The sequence below is a fragment of the Lagopus muta genome, chromosome 9 (assembly GCF_023343835.1).
Source record: "Lagopus muta isolate bLagMut1 chromosome 9, bLagMut1 primary, whole genome shotgun sequence".
Taxonomy (NCBI): domain Eukaryota; kingdom Metazoa; phylum Chordata; class Aves; order Galliformes; family Phasianidae; genus Lagopus; species Lagopus muta.
In genome coordinates this window covers 12,083,002-12,101,911 of record NC_064441.1, presented here as the reverse complement: position 1 = coordinate 12,101,911, position 18,910 = coordinate 12,083,002, and the positions used below count along the sequence as shown (strand labels likewise).

Here is an 18,910-nt window from a genome sequence, read left to right as displayed (position 1 = left end):
ATGAATGGTCTTTAATTAATGCACTTGCACAATGCAGAGGCTTGCACGGGGATCGATGATAGGAAGCAACAGGGGATGGTTCCCTCCAAAATGGTTTGTCAGCATTGAGAAAGAAAAGGCAATGTCTTTAAAGGGCCACTAATAATGCCCACACGTCTCTCACCATGCTGTCTGAGGGGACATTCCTTCCCTTGTTGACAGTCAAGTGCAATAAGTACATGTCTTCGCTCAATCATTAGAGACCATAGAATTGTATTCTTTAATTAGCATGTACTGTTAGCCCTCCTTGCCTTTTTGTGCCTTTTTTTTTTTTTTTTTGTCTTCTACACATCAGCAAAAATGTTTTCCTCTCTTTTTCTTTCATTCCTTTCTTCCTGTAATTCTTTACTTTCTTTCATTCTCTCCCTTTCTGTAGTCAAACGCATTCTTAGTGACAATATTCGTGCCACCCAAAGCCAACTTTTTGTCATCTCCGTGTGTTAGTCAACTTCTTTCAAGTTTTCCATTAGGAAAAAAAAAAAAAAAAAAAAAAAAGGTAAAGGCAGCGCGCATGCGCACTACACCGGCCGGGGTTGGGGCTGCTGTGCCCAGGGCTGCATTCACCCAAATGGCAAAGCTGGGCTCTGAGCAGCCCTGCCAAGGGGATTCTGAGCGAGCTGGGAGCTGCAGGGCGTCAAAATCAGTCGGTGCAATTCGTATGGCCCGGAAGGGTTATCTTCGTGCTACTTCACCTGATGAATTCATTTCCTTTCTTAGATATATACATACAAATATTCATCAAATGAAATAAGTGGCACTGTGTCAGGGCTCATTTTAGGGGGATATTTCCTCAAACAATGTTATCCCACGCCTTCCTGCCAAGAAAACACACACCATGGGACAGAGGCAGGAGCAGCGGATCTGGGGGGGCTCTGCCAGGAGCCCCGCGCCCATCCCCGGCGGTCGGGGACCTCCCGAGAGCGGAGCTGCCCGCCCGGAACCGCGGAGTGCGGGGCAGACAAGAAAGGGACGGGGCTCGTTGGGGAAAACTGGGGGAACTGGGATCTGCATTTGCACGCTGCACTTCGGGCAATGTTTATAGAATTCATTGGAATCTCTTTCTCTGAAAAACGAAACAAAACAAAAAAAAGCTATCCCCGAAATGAAGCCAAAGAGGTGCTTTGGTTTGGTTTTGTTCTTTTAATGCAAATGCCAACCTAAAACGATTAACATTAGGAGAGGATAAAGACCAACAAAAAAACACGCCTTATATCGTACACCACATTGACAGTACACCGCTTCGAGAAATCTTTTTCAACGAATATAAAACCAACAGAAGGACGAATTACAGCGCTCTGGGAGCGGCTCGGCATCGTCGGTACAAACACATATTTTTAAAAGTGCACATTTGTAAAAATAACCCTAGAATTGATACGTTTATAAATATTTATTGTAAAAAAAAAATCCAAATATTAAAAATAAATAGTATGTTCAAGCGCACAACAGAAAGTTCCTCCGTTACCAAACATGTGATGAAGGAAAAGACGGAATTTAAGAAGTCAGATACAGTATATCAACGTTGCAAATGTTTTTGCGAGCTACATTTTCAGAGGTGCTTTCTTCTCCGTACAGTTCACGAGGAGTGTGGTAGATTTCCCCATAAATATGATAAGAGCCAGAATCAATAATAACAATAATATTATTAATAATAATACCCTCTCCGCCGCAGTTTGACTCGGTCTTTGATCAGGAAAAGTCCCATTAAAATTTTGGGGTTGCTTAGAACGGCGGAATTGGGCTCAGATCACTCTGTAGCAACTAAAACAGAAGTACACCGATGAGTTACAACTTCGAGGAATCCGCTTTACAAACAGAGCTTTGAACGATCTCCGATGGGAAACTCCTAAATAAATCTTGACCGGGGAATCGGTACGCACGGTGATGTTTATCAAATGAAGATACAAAAGGGATGCGGTTGGGCTATCTTTACACTTACGGACAATAAAACATGGGAGCATATGGAAGCCATCGCTTTGAATGCGTTAACCACTTCGATACATCGCAGTATATACACGCTTAATAGGTATTCGGACTGTTGAAATGATCAAAGACTTTCACTCTGATGTCTTTGCTGTTGCTTTCATTCTAGTGAAAGAACACGTTTGTTGGTCACATACTGGTGGCAACGAGACCCAACGTTTCTGCCTTCTCTCAGGAGCTGCATTCTGCGCAGCACATGTGGAGGAATAATTTATTAGACGGAAAAGTTCAGAGGATAAAATGCCAAAATGGACATCATTTCAACTTTAGAGCAGTAAGGTCATACAGACATCTACGGACATCTGTAGGCAGACAGTTTCACACAGACGCAGCCACGTAGATCCAGATGTATGTCTATACACAGGATTCGGTAGTTTGGTATTTTCCGCACCCTCTGGGCCCCCAAAGTTATCTTTAAAAGTTTGATTTTATCTCTTTAGAAACGGTTTAAAGCCAACGGGCAGGGTGAGTTTGACAGAGAGGAGAACAAATCGCTGACAAAGAACCTTTTACGTTTCATCAGCGTTGTTAGGACGACGAGCAGGAATTTCTCAGATAATAACTCCCACTTCAAAGATTTCTCAGCTCAATAGAAATTGGACCATCCTTTTTATTCAACCACAAGGGCTGGCACTAAAGACGACTCAACTGTTTGAATTTTTTTTTCACCGTGTTTATTTTTCCCCTATTCACCAGGGTACTTGGATAAAATAAACAACAAGACAATTACTGGAACATGGACTTCTAACTTTCCCGGGCCCATGGCCCAGCGCCCATGGCCCCGGCCGTGCGGGTGTCAAGTTCCCCGCCCCCGGGGGCTGCGGGGGGGTCCCTCCAGCCGAGCCCTGAGCGGAGCCGCGGGTCGCGGTGACATCCCCGGCGCAGCCCCTCCGTGGGGCGGTCGCCAGAGGGGTTCTTCCCCGTCCTACCGGGGGGATGGGGGTGAGGGGAGCGCGGGCAGAGCCCGGAGCTGCCCCTTTTGGGGGATGAGGGGAGCGGAGCCCGCTCGGGTCGAGGGTGAAGCCCGGCGGAGCCCAGCCCCGCAGAAGGGCCTTGGGTGGAAGAAGCATGTCCGTAGCGAGGGGCAGATTGAGTGTATTAAGCTAGCATGAAACCAAAGGTCAGTGCAAATGTATCTTAATAGACTGTCTCAAATGGAGTGTGCCTCCTTTGAAGGCCGCTTGCTATTGCTCTCCTCATTACCATAGCGATCCTAACGTGGCATGCTGATGCACCATAAAACTCACACTTTCAACCCCAAAATCAGGCCCTTTGAACAACCCGAGCTTGATTAGACCTTTCTCCTTTTCTTTTCCCCCTTAAAAACCATTTCCTTGCCTTTAGAAACTCGCCCTCAAATCCCAAACGCATTCTCTGATCCCGGCAGAAAGCAGAAACAAAAGTGAGCCGAGGCGGCGGTTCAGGCGGGCCTTTTCTTCCCGACATTCTTATCCATTTTTATTATGATCTGGAACAAGTGCCCCGTTCGCGTGGGTTTTGTTTACCGGAAATTAAATGAAAATGATTTAGTTGGCGTCAAACAAAAATATATACTTGTATACACAAGAAAAAGGGCCCGTTAGACGTAAATATTATGTCCTTAATGAAAAGACTGGACGGGCTCCAGACTTCGCCTTTCACTATTTAAGTATGACTTGCCTATTGCCATAGAAATCCTAACTTACCATGAAGATTCACCGTTGTGAAGAAATACTTCTTTGTGCGAGCTTTCTTTGATGTCTAAGGCATAAGATTCAGGCTTTCAGCTGCGTCTGTCTAGATTACCTTGAGAGCAACGGGGCAGACATCTGTAACAAGCAAATGAAAAATTAAAGGTGATTAGCCTGCACATCCAACACTTCTGGAAATAGAGAAATAAAGAACTAAACAGAGCCGGGGACAGGATGGACACAGCCTTCTGCCCGCAGCAGGCTCCGGTTCTGAGGTGTGACTTTGGGGCTGCGTGGCAGAAGGGAGCAGCGCCCAGCGTGGGCTCCGCACCCGTTTCCCCCGGCCCAGCGGTGCATTCTCGCCCTGACACACGGCGAGGAGCGAGGCACACAAACCCCAAAAGTTGCCAGGTTCGCGCTGATGAAGTGGGGACGTGGTGCCTTGGGAACAGCATCGGGCTGCAGCAGGAGGGGCTGGGTTTGCCACTAACCGCCTATCTGTTTTCCTCTCGCTTTTATCTTGACATCTATAAACACACACGTGTGTATGTGCGCGTGTGTTTGCCGGACACAGCCGCAGCCACCTGGGCGGAGGGGGTGAACGGGGCACAGGGAAAGAGCTCACAGCAGCCCCTCCGCACCCAGCAAGCCGTGGGAAACCCTTCCAGCAGCCCGTGCTATTTATTTGCCTATAGTATCTGCTATTCTTAAACATCATTAAAGTAATTAAAACGGTACCATTCGGCAGTTTCAAGCTACCCCACTGGAGGCTTTTGTGTGCTTGTTTTGTTGTTTTTGTTGTTGTTGTTGTTTTTTGGTTGGTTTTGGTTTTTTTTTTTTTTCCCTCCTCTTTCCTCCTTTATTTCGCCAAGAGGAGTGAGCCGTGTATGTTTGTGTAGGGTCTAGCTTGAAGCTCCGGGCCATGCCCCAGCCGCGCTGTGCGAGCACCGGCACCGGGAGCGCTCCGCAGGGCACAGCCGTACAGCAGCGGCCCCGGCCCCGTTCTGCCGGGGGGCACTGGGCCCCCACCCGCTGCGTGACGTCATTGGCGGCTCTGCCCTCAGCCCCCACAACCCCAACCAGACAGAGACCTCACCTGGGGGGGGGGGGGGAAGAGGGGGATTTGGGGGAGTCAGCTCCGAAGGAACGTGCAGCCCCACACCGCCTGGGCCGCCTGTGTTAGGCACTGGGGGAAATAGATAGCTGTATGTATTGTTACGTACTGCTGCAGGGAACGGTGGGAGATTCTTTACAGAAACGTCCATCGAGAGAGTTAATTAACGAAAGAATTTAATGGATTAATTCTGTACAATTCGGTAACAAATAATTGTTTATATACTTTTTTCTTTTTTTAAAAAACAGAACAACGCTCTCACAGAAAGTAGAGGACCAGCAGAACACTTCAGCACGAGACACTGTTGACAAGAGAAAACCTGTACAGCTGCGAATCTGTTGTGAAACCACTGTGGGTGGGGAGCGGGAAAGGGAAGGGAAGGAAAAGGGATAAAGGAAAAAGGAAAGGGAAAAGAAAACGGCTGCTGCAACTCTGTGCGCTTATGGCCAGGCGGGAGCGAGGCGATCAGCGGGAGGTGCGCTCGGAGGAAGGAGGCAGCTTGGCCAGGCCGAGCGGGAGCAGCGGGGTCCGGCAGCACGGCTCTGCCTCCCCGGGGCCGAAGCCAAGGCCCGTCCCCTCCTCTCCGGCTGCCCGCGGCCGCGCTCCCCGCTCCCGTCGCCCGCCGCGCTCCCTAGCAGCGGGGCCGGGGCTGGGCGGCGGGGCGCGGGGGCGGCGGGGCGGCGGGGGGCGCGGGGCGGCCCTGACACACGTACCATTCGCTCAGGTTGGCGGCGGGCGGCGCGGGCGCGGAGGGCTCGGCGTGGGAACACGAGGCGGGGGGGTCCCGGCCGGAGTCCGAGGAGGGGGACACCAAGGAGGGCGTGGAGGACTCGTAGCCGGAGCTGGGAGGAGGGGATTTGCAGTGCACTTTCATGTGTTTTCTCAGGGAGCTGGGGTGGGTGTAGGACTTGTCGCAGCCTCTCACTTTGCAGTTGTAGGGTTTGTCGCTAGTGTGGACGTGCGAGTGCTTCTTCCTGTCGCTACTGTTGGCGAAGCGTCTGTCGCAGCCCTCGAATTCACATTTGAACGGCTTCTCCCCTGCGGGTGGCAAAGAGAGAGCACAGCCGTTAGCACGGGGGCCTCCGGGCAGCCCCCGCACCCCGACCCCGCTTTCATCCTCTTCGGCCCCGCAAGGCTCCCCCGGGGCCGCTCCTCTCGGGCCCCGCCAGCCCCGGTCCCTCCCCGCCACGCTCCCCTCATGCCCATCCGGCTCCGCAGCGGGAGCGCTCGGCCCGAGGCCGCTCTTCCCGCCCCTGCCCTCGGTGTCAACGTGGGGTTTTGTGCGCCAGACAAAGCCCCCAGATAAGGAAAACTTCGATGCGATGTGCTCGTTCCGGGTAAACAATGCGCGCTGTCCCTGAGGACCCCGGTGTCCTGCAGAAAGAGCGGGCAGTGATTTATCTCTGGGAGCGTTTTTACGTTAAATACATTTCTCACACTCCCGGAGGTGCACGTGGAAATATTATTCGTCACCTCACCAGATCACATCTCGTGCACTCCTTTCTCGCACTGATTACGACCCCGCGGAAGAACCGCGTCCCCCCTCCCTTCCCCGCTCCCCAGTTGCTGACACAGTAGGGCAAAGCACAAAATCTTTCTAAAAGACATCGATGGTGTGGGCGAAACGAGAGGGATTCAGCAGGAGAAAGAGTAGGCCGGGGCACTGCTCTGTCTGGGGCAGCATTCTCTTTTCATTTGAACCTACTCAGTCATGGAAGGAATCGCAATCGGGATTAATTTGTCGGGTAATATGATAAGTGACGTTAAGCAGAATTGAAATATAATTGTGATGCCAAAGTCACGCATAAGTTGGGATGGTGCAAACCGTGCACGGTACACGATATACAGGCAGCTTTCCAGGAAACGTGCCACGGAGAGCTTCGGGCTGAAATGACGACTGCGTTATTGTCACTGACAATGGCACACTGCAAACCCAGCTTGGCAAGGAATGCTCAGGTTCTGCAGCAGCCGGGTGGGAAAAAAAAAAAAAAAAAGAAAAGCCAACTCATCCCCTTAAGCAAAAAAGTATCGGGGCGAGGGAGACACCACGAGATGTGCAGCCGAACCCTAATCGTCAAGTACAAACAAAGCCCCTGTACTCCCATCATGGCGTGTGTGGCGGAAGGGACCCGGCACATTTGTAAAAGCTCCGGGCTTCTGGTTTTTAATTTGTTGGCGGTTTTTATCCCCTCGCGGATCGTCACGATCGAATTTCGGAGGGGCGCAGCCCACCTCGCGCTGGCTGTGAGCACGAGCACATAAAGGAAAGCATTCCAAATATTTCACATGAATGCACTTTATGCAAGGTGGGTGGGAAAAGGCTCACGGCTCCGCGCTGCGAGCGTGTCCTTTCCTCCGGAATACCCACTGACCGTCTCCGCTAACATTTGCACAGAGGATTGGTAAACACCTGGCATCGGGGAGAAGGGGGAGAGGTTAAAAATAAGGTCTCGAAGAAATTAATGCGGGTCCGTAACCAAATGCTGTCGGTATACAGCAGTGCATATGCACGCACACATATAATCTAATTACAGCTTCACGTAAGGCAACAATTTGACCTTCAGCATCTACGTTGAGACAACAAATCAAGGATATTAGTGTAGTACAAGCAAGCAGTAAGTTAGGAGGCCCCAGGGAAAGCCATCCTCATAAGCGCTTCGGTTGTGCAACGTGAGTTACAATCAGGTAAAGGCGGCTGCGGCGCGTTCTGCTTCCTCCGGAGTTGCAAAACGTTAAACTTCGCTTAACCCCGTGAGAGAGGCGCCGAGCAGCCCTCGTGCAGTCAGAGAGCAGCGGGGAGAGGGCAGCGCTTCCGCAGCCGCCCGGGTTGCATTCTCGGAACGCCTCGGTAAAGAGGAGCCGGCCGAGCTGTATTCCTTTCCTGAGAGAGGGTTTTCTTACGTGGGAACCCCACCCGCAGGGAAGAGGACACGGTGCGGTCCTCCCAGGGCGGCCCGGGTACAGAGGTGCGGCGATGCGGACGCTCAGAGAGTTCTCCGGGCGACGGAAAAGCGCAGGACCCAACCCGCCATGTTACCCCCCCACTTGTAGCTGCGCAAAACCGTCCTCTGCTCGGAAATTGTGGCATAATCCCCCGTCTCCGGGAGTGGATTAAGGTATTTACCAACTTCTCCGGGGGGCGGGGGGCCGGAGGCGGCGGCCTCGGGCTGCGGGCGGGGAACGGGGGCGGCGGGCAGCGCCCCACGGCCCGCAGAGGGCCCCGGGAGGCAGCGCCGGGAGCCGGCCCGGCCCCCCCCCCCCCCCACCCTGGGCTCACGGGAACCTCGGGCCTGGGGAGCAGAGCCCCGGCAGAGAGCCCTCCCCGGCCCCTCAGAGAGCGGCGGTCATTAATATTTGAGGAGGCAATAATTTTCCTGTTGAATCTAGAACTGTCTTCATGAATAATTTGTAGCGAGTTCTATGAGGGTTTCAGAAACATTTCGCTTTTGACAACTTCTGGGTGTTTAATAGAAACGGTGGAACCATAAAGGCCCCGCAGGAGTTTTCACAATACAGCAATTAATCACCGGGAACGTTAAAGTGAAAAGTACAGACGCGCGGAATTATGTTTAATAAACGCACGGCTCCGATCGCGGCTCTGCCCTGAACCTGCCTCGCCGATGTAGGTCACTTTCCCCAAGAACTTAACCATTTTCTGCTTCAGAGACTTCAAACAGTGAGGCCGTTAAAGAGCAGTAAAAGTTTGTTTACTTAAGAAAAACGCCGTCATTAAGGGATGAGCTCCGCCGGGCGAAGGCTGTACCTGTTCCGATCCGCCCGCAAGCTGCGTGACCCGGGGCCGCTCCTTTCTTCTCGCAAAGCGGCCGAGAACGAAGAGAGGAACCCAGCTCCTCTTTGCCCCCCCACATCCCACCCCCTCCCAGATGAGCTACTCACAGAGCGATGGAAAAATAATTAGGTGACGAGTGATGCTCGCTGTAAAACCTCCGCGCTATGTTTAGGCGATACGATACGAAATTAGGATAGATGTCATGCATATTACAGCACGTCGGGTTGTATCGTAAAAACGCGGCTCCTAGAAGGTCGGGCCGCAGCGAGCGTGGGGGGAAGGGGACTTTTAGGAACTGGAGGGCGAAAAAAATCGTTTGGCTGTAAGCAGATCTTACAATAGGATTATGGAGTTTCCCTCGCAGTGCATAAGGCAGTACAGGAGGGGGTGGGGGTGGAAAACCCGACACTGGAACAGATTAAATGTTCCAAAAAGGGCTTATTTCTTATCGTCCTTAGGAAAAAAAAAGAAAAAAATAAAAGAAAAAAAAGAAAAAAAGGAAAAAAGAGAAAAAAAAAAAAAACAAGAGGGGAAAAAAGGGGAAAAAAAATCACAACCCAACTCCACAGACTACAAACACCGGCTGCTAAACTAATTAATACAACTTCACAAGCTGCTCCTGAAAGTGTGAAAACTTTCTACGTGTCATTTCATTAATTATAAATGCTTTCCTGGCCGGAAGAGTTCAAAGGCAGTTTTGAGAGATCGTCCAGCGAGTGACTTTATTTCTGTTAGCCAGAACCAACAGACGCTCCCGACACATGTCCCAATTTCGCTTCACAGATCTGCAAATGACATCTCAAGCCGTACAGGCCGAAACAATACAGGGGGTTCTTCTCTTTTTTCCCTCCCGAGATTCAGAACTTGCAGCTCCCCGTATCTGCGAGCGCACAGAGTCGGTGGATGGCAATGCTCATGAAATATGTCAGTGTTATTCAGATCAAACATTTGAAACTCCCTCTGCCCAAAACAAAACTGTTGAACGAAAAGGTCGCAGCTGTGTTATTCTCACAACGTTCGACCAGCAGCATCTCAGCGACATCGCTCAAAACTGACTAGACAAGTTGTAAGTCCTATTGTTCACTTTTAATTTGGGAGCTTGCACAATGATTTCATTTTTTTCCCCAACTACATTAAACTGCCAACAGGAAAGGAAAAAAAAAAAAAAGAAAAAAAAAAAAAAAAGAAAAAAAAAAAAGAAAGAAAGAAAGAAAAGAAAGAAATCCACGCCCGTGTGAAGCAGCAGCAATAGCTCTACCACTCGGTATGGTCACAGCTCTCCCCGCACAAACCTCACAGCCACAAAACCAGAAAAAAAAAACATGGACGAGAATTCCGAGATTTGTTCTCGCTCACCTTTTTTTCCCCCCATCTTCTCCCCCTCCCTCCAAGCGGTACAGAAGCAAACAAATTCGAGAATTTATTTTCTGGAAGGACTTGGCGTGCATTCAACAACAACGCAAAGGACACATTCAAAAGAAAATAAAGCAAAACAGTACGCTGAATAATACAGAGAGAGTAAAGAGAGCTTTCCATACTGACCTGTGTGAGTTCTTTTGTGTATTTTGAGATTCTCTGATCTGGCAAACACTTTGCCACAGCCTGGGAAAGGGCAGGGGAAAGGTTTTTCACCTGTGTGGACTCGGATGTGATTTACGAGTTTGTATTTGGCCTTGAAAGGTTTCCCTTCTCGCGGGCACTCTTCCCAGAAACATATGTGATTGGACTGCTCGGGTCCTCCAACGTGCTCCACGGTGACATGAGTCACCAGCTCGTGCATCGTGCTGAAAGTTTTCGAGCATAATTTTTTGGGAGTCTGCTCCAACTCAATCCACTTACAGATGAGTTCCTGTTTGATGGGCTGCCGCATGTAGCGGAAGAAGGCCCCCGGGCCGTGGTGCGGAGCCAGGTTCACGTTCAGGTTCATGCCACCGTAGCTATGAAGCGAAGAAGCAGCAAAAGGCTCTGTCCTGGAGGCTGGCACTGGAGTGAAATGTTCAGCTTTGGCGTACATTTCTCCAGGTAACCCCAGCCTTATCTGTCCGTTTAGATGGCCACCTGGAGCTGCACGGGGCGGCTGCTCATGGAGTCCAGCGAACAGCGCGGGATTCCCGGCTTCCGAGGGGCGGTGGTGCCCGCGGTGTCCGGGGCAGCTACCTGTTGTCGAGACAAACAGTCCGTGGTGAGATCGGGCAGCGGGGTGCTGCTCGCTCAGCCCGGGCATGGCCGAGTCCCTGACCGCAGCTGTATGGGACACGGGGCAGGGGACCGCCGCCGGGCCGAACGCTTCTGTGTGACCGGAGAGCGGCTGGGCCGAGCCCGCCGGGCGCGGGCGGTGGGGCTGAGGGGCAGGGCCGAGCTTTAGGGATGCGAGGTGATGCTGAGGAGGAAGATGAGGATGGTGGCGGTGCCCCATGTGTTGGTGCGGCCCGCCGAGGCGGGACCCGGCGGCGGGGGGGTGCGCGGCGAGGCCCGGGCAGCGTGGCACGGACTGCGGGGGGTGGCGGAGATGGGGACGTAGAGATCCCCCCGGGTCAACGAATCTCAGCGCTGCGTTCCGCCCGCAAAGAGCAGCGGGGTCCATCACTGGGATCCCCGGAGCACCCACACTCTTTAGCTGTTAACGCTAAAAAGCCATCTGACAGCGGAGGGGAGAGGGAGACGGTGGGGGACGGGGGGAAATAAAGAAAAAGCAAAGAAAAAGCGAGGGGGGTGAAGGGGGAGGAAAACTTTTTTTTTTTCCTTTCTCCCCCCAAAAGTTTCCCGTCCCGCTTGCTCCGGCGGCGGGGCGCACGGTGTCAGCGGGTGGGCTGCGCGGGGGTGGCGGGGGCTCGCTTTTGGCGGCGGCTGAGGCCGGGGAGGTCCCCGCACGGCCCGGCCTCCGCGGGCCTCCGCAGACCCGCGCCGCGCGGCCGCGGGACGGGACCGCGCCGCCTCCGGGCTGCCGCGCACGGCCCCGCGGCCAAACAATCGCCCTGTTCTCCCATTGGCCGCCGCCGTCGTGGCGTCACCGCTGACAGGTCCCGCCGCCGAACCGAGGGTTATCGCTCGGCGCGGGCGGGGGGCTGCGGGGAGCCGCGTACTGCGCATGCGCTGCCGCCGGCTGCCCCCGGCCCGCCGCCCTCCCGCAGCCCTGCCGGGGGCCGGGGCCGTGACAGGAGCGTGCCCCCGGTCCCGCCGCCGGGCCAGGCCTCCGGTGCGGGTAAACAAAGCCCCGACGGGCAGGGAGAGCCCCGGTGGGAAAGCCCCGGCCGCTCCCCTCGGCCTCCTCCTTTGTTTGGGGCCCCGGCGCTCACTGGCGGCCGCCTCCACGCGCAGCCCCGCGAGCCTCCCCTTGGGGTTGTGCAGCGTCCCCGTGCTCGGGTTGGTACTGCGGCTCTCGGCCGCGCAAAGGGCTCTCGAAAAAGCTGCGCTCACAGCCTCGGGCGAGTTTTGGTGTTATACGGTTGCTCGTTTTCAGGCAATGGGAGAAATCGTGGTGTCTGGGGCTGAGTCTGAGTTCTTAACCCAGAATAGGGGGTATCTCCCTTCCTGTCTCTCTCTGACACTTATAAGTAAATCCCCATCCTCGATTTGATGAGAAGCATCGCAACACACCCGTAACGCCTCCGTTCTGTGTTTCTCACCTGGAGGAGAGAGCACAACCAAGGGGTGCGAGCTGCCAGCTAAGAGTCAGGCTCCGTGCACTGAGGCCTGACAGGTTTAGATAAGCTCAGGGTGTAGAAGGAAGCTCCCACTTCAATGTAAAATGGGGATTGTGAACTTTCTGTGGAGCATGGGAGAAGACACGTGAAAGACAGTGTGTGCTTTGAGAACAAGAAACACAACTGTAAGTAGCTGCCTACAGCAGCACCAGATCTGGGGTCCTACCACAGAGGACTCTGCCAATGAGCAAGGGAAAGAAGCAATTAGTTCCCTAAGCCTGGCTCCCACAGCTCGGTACCTGTTTCGCTGTCGCTTCCCCATGGATGCTCTCTGTCACACCAGATGAAGCTCCCATTACAGGTTTCCACACTTCCACACAAATTTATCAGCTTTACAATAAGTGGCAAAATATGAAAATGTTCTGCACGGTCAAGGCAGCTGCTCTCAGAACAGAAGCTACTAGCCAACGAGTGGAAACGATAGGATGTAAACATGAGACACCCAGAATCACATAGGACATGTTCCTGGCACAGCCTAGCATGCTGCCTGGCTGCAGTTTTGGCTCTCGCTCTACTTCCCCCATAGCACAGAAGTGATACTATGGTCACTGGCTGTAGGAACATAATCATGTACATCTATCTGAGTGGAGATACGATGAAAAGTGGCAAATGACGCTGTCAGCTCTCCATCCTTACAGAACATGTTTACACAGGCATTTTACAGCACACGCCATCCTCATAGTATCTTAACTTCCAACTACTGGCTCTAGGGAATGGCTTTAGCGGTCCTATTCATGAGCAACTCAATAGGAGTGCTCAGGAGACACGTTAGGAAGTACGAATCTGTTACTTACAAATGCACTGAGAGCGTGAATTCCAAACAAAGCTGCTTTCCCTAACCTCCCGAAAACCTTCCACCTCTACATACTTGTTATCCAGTAATTCTGACACTTCTCGGGCAGGAGAGAATACATCTGGAACAGTTTATCTATTAAAGATGTTCTAACCGGATTTGCCCTGCGTTCACTTGAGTTACTGCAGTGTTTTCTGTTTGGACACCGATGGCTCTCGGCTCGCACCCCGCTCCCAGTCCCGCTTGCAACAGCGAATAAGCCCCGATCCCGCTGTCCCGGGGGGCGGGCGGGGTTCCCGGTGCCGGCAGAGAAGGGCAGCACGGCGGGGGGCAGCGGGGCTGAAGCTCGGCGCTGCTCGCGGGATGCTTGGAATCCTGAGCGCCGTTAAGCGGCCCTTTGGCTGCCGCTCGAGGGGTGAGAGAGGTTTCCTGCTCTTGGCAGCTTTGCGAGCTGTGTGTGACCAGATGAGCTCGGCAAACGCTCAACTGTGTCAACATCAGCCTGTGCGTGGCCAAGGTTTTATTATTATTGTTATTATTTCCTTTCCACCCACCTGGCTACGATATGGGCATCCCCTTCTGGACCCCCCCGGGACTGCTAAGCTGGATGAACCTGAACACTTCCAGGCAGAAGGCAGCAATGCTCAAGCAGCAAAACAGAAACATTCCGTTCAAACTGAGCCAGTCATCAGGGTAGGTCCAGTGCTAGGACAATGAGATCTTTAGGGTAGACCTTAGGATAGAATGAAGTGCAGAGGAACCTCGGTGCTCTCTTGGTGACAGATCCAGGGGCAATCAACGTGTGCTCCTGACAGTTCTGTGCTCGGTACAACTTTCCTAGCAGCTGTCCTCAAGCCTGCCTGCGTTGATGGTCTGCTCCAGAGAGCTGACAGGTTATGGAGCGATACACCCGGGTTTTTTCCTCTGAGATGACTCCGAGGCACCTTTCTCCTTTCCTTGGCCCCAGGGCTACGGCTCTCCCCGGTCCTACGGCCCCTGTCTATGGGCGGGCGTCTGCAACACGAAGCCCCCGGCACTGCCCGCACCGCGTCCTGCAGGACAAGCCCAGCACCTCAGAGACCCGGGGGTGGGCCGTCCTGGCTGTGCCGAGCGGTTTACAGAGCTACTATGGTTTTGCTGTGAATTTCCCCGACGTAGTAAGTCACTTCTCCCTATTGCTACCTTTCTGTGAAGGCGACAGGCAAAGTCCCAGGAAACCGGGACTGCTCGTGTTGTGCTCTTTGAATTGGGGCCAAATACTGCTCCCCCCTAGAGCTGTGCTCGATGTTAGGAGAGGTCCTGCCCCGGGCTCTGACCTCCGGCCCCTCGGCCGTGCCCTCCCACCCCTGAGCACAGTTCCCTGCTCAATGAGCCGGCCAGAACCCCTCCGATCCGGGCTCTGAGGGTATGCCCTTAAATCCCCACACAGCAGCTTCTAGGAGCTACCTTACAGGCTTCAACTCCTGGACTGGAGGAAAGGATTAATCTGAAAATCCTAATATTTACTCAGAGGAATAATAAATAAATAATTAAAAGAACAAACAAACAACAACAACAATGAAGAGAAACTGAGAGGACCGAGCTGCGTTCCCGTGCGATCCCACAGCCATCAGCTTCGCGATGGGCCGGGAGGGTGTGTGGGCAATGGCTGAGCCGGGAGAAGGCACCGCTGCTCGGGGGGAATGGCTCGGTAGAGCCTGCCGGTACCCTCGGCATCTCCTCGCCAAGAGGGGCACCGAGCGGCTCGGGATTGCACTCTCCCTTTGTTCCTATTTCCTCGCCCCATTCCCGCAGACGGGGCTTCTTTATTTCAGGGAATTCAGCCATCAGACGAGCAAGGACTTGTGCCTTGGTTTGTCTCTTACTTTTTGTGACCTAGAGCTACCCTAGGACGAGCAAATCATATGCTTATTTTAAATAGAATATTTCATTCAGCACCTCAAGATTAAGGTATTCCTGTCAGATAAGCTGTCAGTCACTAACTACTTAGACACCACATTGTAGAAGCCTAGTAGCCCTGGTAAAGATGATACATATCATGTAAACCCCATCAACAAGATCAAAGTCTTCTTCTTTAATAGGATCCAATACGTGTCAAACCTCATTCCAATCAAATCGTCCGTAAATGAATTCAAGATGAATATGTCATAGAATAATGTGACAGTGCAATCACTGGGGGTCAGGGGTTGTTGTTTCAATGAGAGAGTCGTCAAATATTAATTCTAGAACCTCCAAATGAATAGGCATTCAGCAGGATTAGGCAGCTGCTGGTGGGGCGTTGTGTCGCTGATTTGTGTTTATGCAAGTATGTTAAACACTAAGCTGAAAAAAATATTGTCTCCTTTGAACTGAAAAATAGACATATTTTAACTTACTTGACTTTTCCAGGATGTTTCTGTAAAGTCGTTTTCTTTTCCTCATTACAAGGGGAGTCTTGTGCCTCATTTCCTGACTTGGTTCCTGTTAAGGAAGAGGGGTGGAAAGTTAAGAGCGTAACAGTTTGTGTGTGATATGAAATGAGTACGGCTATGTATGGCTTGGGCACCGTGGAGGAAAGAAGAAGGAAAGAAAAAACCGCCGAGAGAAACAAACCCCAAGAGTTAACAGCAAGGGGTGGGCGAGAGGAGCTTTCTCTGAGGGGAAACTGTAGGCTGTCTCCCCAGCAAAGCATCACATGTTTTATGGAGTCATGAAGTTTCCATGGCTGATGAAGGGGGAAAAAAATTATGAAAGGGCATCTTTTCAACTTCTCCTTTGATCTGACATTCACCTTCTGGCAGACTGTTGTGAGGCGGGTTTCTATCAACTCGGCTATATTGTTTACAGATCCTTCCTTCCCGAAATTAAATTTCGGGCTCTCCGCGAGCCTCCAACGCAAGTTGTTGTCTCAGCAAGGATTAGCATTGTAACACCCTGGCACTTCTCCCTGCCTATAATTTTCAGCTTGCTCTTTGCACTCTGCGAGGCAGAGCACTGTCACTGCTGCAGGCAGAACTTCGCGCATCTCTTTGAGCGGCAGCAGTAGTACAGATCTGGGCTTTGATGCAATGTCCGAGGCCGAATTCTTACACATACCTTTGAAATTCTCGAGTGTTTTACAATATAGAAAAACAGAGGAGAATCCTCTTTCTTTTTCTTTTTCTTTTTTTTTTTTCCCTTCGGAAAGAGATCATTATTACTATTTCTGTTGCTATTATTATTATTGAGACTCCAGGGCTGGGGAATAAAAATCTATACTAACACAAATAATTGATGATATTAATTATGAAACTTCATCAGCTTATCACAGGCATACTCCATCACGAATAATTTGATGCCTTCAACCTTTTCACTGCTGTGATGAAAATTACTGAAGAAATAAAAAGGACCAAAGGAAAACCTTCAGGAATTATTTTACTTGTCAATTTCCATTCACGCTCACATGTTTATAGAGCCAGTGAAGTAAGCACTGCCCTACTGGCAAGAGTTCTGCAGGAGTGGTGCTGTATGGGGTAGGATGGAGGAGCTGGGAGAGCTCAGCTCCCGAGCATTCTCCGAAACTTGTTGAAACTGGACAAAATAAATAAATAAATACAAATTTGCTGCATTTAATATTTCAAATGGTTACCAGATGACACAAGCGAAGGCAAAACAGTTGTGGAACTGAGTAAATATTGACTAAAACTCTGGGACGACCTCATAGCCTTTCTGATCACAAGGTGCCACTGTCAGAACGGGGAGCAGGATGTCCCATCATCCAGGCAGGGCAACCCTGCCCGTGATCGGCTGAACCTTGGGGCTCTGCTGCAGGGTTCCAGACTGCACCGGGGCCCTCGTTGCCGCCAAAGGGCTCGACGTTCCCTCGGGCCAGCAGCCGGTGGAATCCAGCCGCTCTTCCCCAAAGCAGGGGGAGAAATGTGCAGCCGTTCATGCAGCAGTGAGGGGCCAGGAGATGCCTCTGCCTGCAGCCTCCGCAGGAGCTGCGGTTTGTTGGCACTGCCTCGGGGTGCGACAGTCCGGCCGGGTACCCTTTTCTGCCCCCGGGAATACAGGGAAGAAGTCAATGCAGAGAGAAAGTTCCTCGAGACCGGGTGGAGAAAGCCCTAGCCCAGCAGCTACTGTAGTCCTAGGCTACAGTCGGCTGCACAAATGGAAACGGCGTCACAGACCGAAACCGGCCGCGTTGCCCTGGGCTGGAGGCCGTGCCTGGTAGAGCAGCCGCGGGACACCGAGCTCCCTGTGCCCGGGGCTGGCACACGGAGCCAAGCTCGGGTCATAGGTCACCCTCAGCTGCGATGTGGGAGCCTCTCCCCTTTCCCGAGCGGCTCCAGGGATGGGGTCCCGCCCCCCCGAGGGCGCTGCGCGATGCTGGCTGCAGCACCCAGCTTCTTGGCAGCTCCCCCGGTCCTGCCCCGGGGAGTGGGATGTGGATAGGGGTGGAGGGGGCCGGCCGGGCTCCGTCCCTCCTGTAGCCGCCTATAAAGAAGGACGCGCTGTGCCGAAGTGCCGGCTCCCCAGGCACGGCCCCATGGCATCAGGCGCGGCGGTGGGCGAGGCGCTGGGCGGGGAGCGCATCCTTGGGATGCCGTACCACGGGTCTCAACACTGTCGGCGCCCCTCGCCCTCTCCTCGATACCCCCCTGCCACCTAGGCGACCGCGGGACGGAGCTGGTCCCGCCGTTGCCCTTCTCCACCTAGCTGCCGTCGTCCCACCCGGAGCCACCCCCGCCCCTATCCGCAGACCCCCGTCCCGCTCCGCCCTGCGGAGTGCCGCCCAGCCCGCCCCTCAGGGTCCGGAAAGTTGGCCGGGGCCGGCGGTGAGTGTCGGTGCCCCCCTCGACGGCACCCCGGGGTTTCTCTCTCCGTGCGCCCGCCCCACACGCCGAGGTGCTGCCGGGAGCCGGCCCCACGTGGGTTCGGGGCCGCCGAGGCGCTGCCTCAGGGCCCCGCGGGGCTCCGACCCTTCTTCCCAGGGGTGGCCGAGCCTCCTCCTGCGGAGACCCCCGAAGGCAGGGAGATGTCCCCCAAGTCTTGGGGAAGGCGGTGGGGGCAGCCACCCAAGGCACTCCCTCCTCCCCGGCACTTACCCCTTCGACCTGTTGAAGGTTTCCCCTCATATCTGAACTGGCAAAAATTAAGGGGGGGTGGTGGGGGGGGGGGGGTGCGTAAGGGGTGTGGGGTGTGACTGGGGGGAAGGGGGAAGGGAAAAGAAAGAAAGAAAGAAAAGGAAAACAATGCTCCCCCCTCTCCCCCTTCCCCCTCTCTCTCTTCACCCCCTCCCTCCCCCTCCCCCCCCCCCCCGTAAGAACCCACCACCTCTTTGGCGCTTCCATCGAGGCGGTCATCCTTCATTTCTTCTTTTCTTGCTTTCTGGAAGCAGTTAGGGAATGTATGATGAAGCAGAAATGAGCCGTCAGGATGATATTTTAATGGCTTATATGTCACGTTGGTGCATGTGGCTTTGAACTGGAGCAGCTTTCGTTTCCTGCAGAGAGCGTGCCGCAAATCCCACTTGATAACTTCTACAACCCACAACATTTTTTTTTTCCTTACATTCACTCTTACACCGTATATTTAGATATGCTTCCTAAAAATACACTCCCGTCCGCCTTCCTGCGAGCTTTGTGCGGACCTGGCACTGTCACTGCTCCCCCTGCACTTGGAGGCATCCTCGCCCCACGTTGCCCAACTTTCAGGCTCTCCTGATGCCATCACCCTGAAGATTCCCCCATTATGCTGACAACTCTGTCCCATCGCTCCGGTTAATTTTAGAACCAAACGCAGAGATTAATGGGACGTCCGCACAGGATCACGTCCCGCAGAGGCACGCAGGGCGGGTGT

The 18,910-nt window shown here is 53.1% G+C and overlaps 1 protein-coding gene across 3 annotated transcripts; it reads right to left on the bottom strand.

Moving 5' to 3' along the window:
* Window positions 1-1,222: 1,222 nt before the first annotated feature.
* On the bottom strand, window positions 1,223-18,791 carry ZIC4 (Zic family member 4). 3 transcript variants are annotated; one of them, XM_048955323.1, is made up of 5 exons: window positions 18,383-18,791; window positions 15,466-15,550; window positions 10,136-10,750; window positions 5,517-5,841; window positions 1,223-3,827 (listed from the first exon to the last, which is right to left on the bottom strand). In XM_048955323.1, coding segments are annotated over exons 1-5 (1,251 nt in total). In that variant the 5' UTR covers window positions 18,608-18,791; the 3' UTR covers window positions 1,223-3,826. The 3 variants fall into 3 exon arrangements, with proteins under 3 accessions (XP_048811280.1, XP_048811281.1, XP_048811278.1); XM_048955324.1 differs by lacking the exon at window positions 18,383-18,791 and adding an exon at window positions 18,157-18,175; XM_048955321.1 differs by lacking the exons at window positions 15,466-15,550; window positions 18,383-18,791 and having other exon boundaries at window positions 10,136-11,177.
* Between the last annotated feature and the right edge of the window lie 119 nt (window positions 18,792-18,910).

What these genes read in the sequence shown, in the direction of transcription:
- ZIC4 (XM_048955321.1), bottom strand. Translation starts at nt 11,177, where the DNA reads ATGGACCCCGCTGCTCTTTGCGGGCGGAACGCAGCGCTGAGATTCGTT. An exon ending in ACACAAAAGAACTCACACAG is followed by an intron (nt 5,842 to 10,135) that starts GTCAGTATGGAA and finishes TGCCACCCGCAG; the next exon opens with GGGAGAAGCCGTTCAAATGT.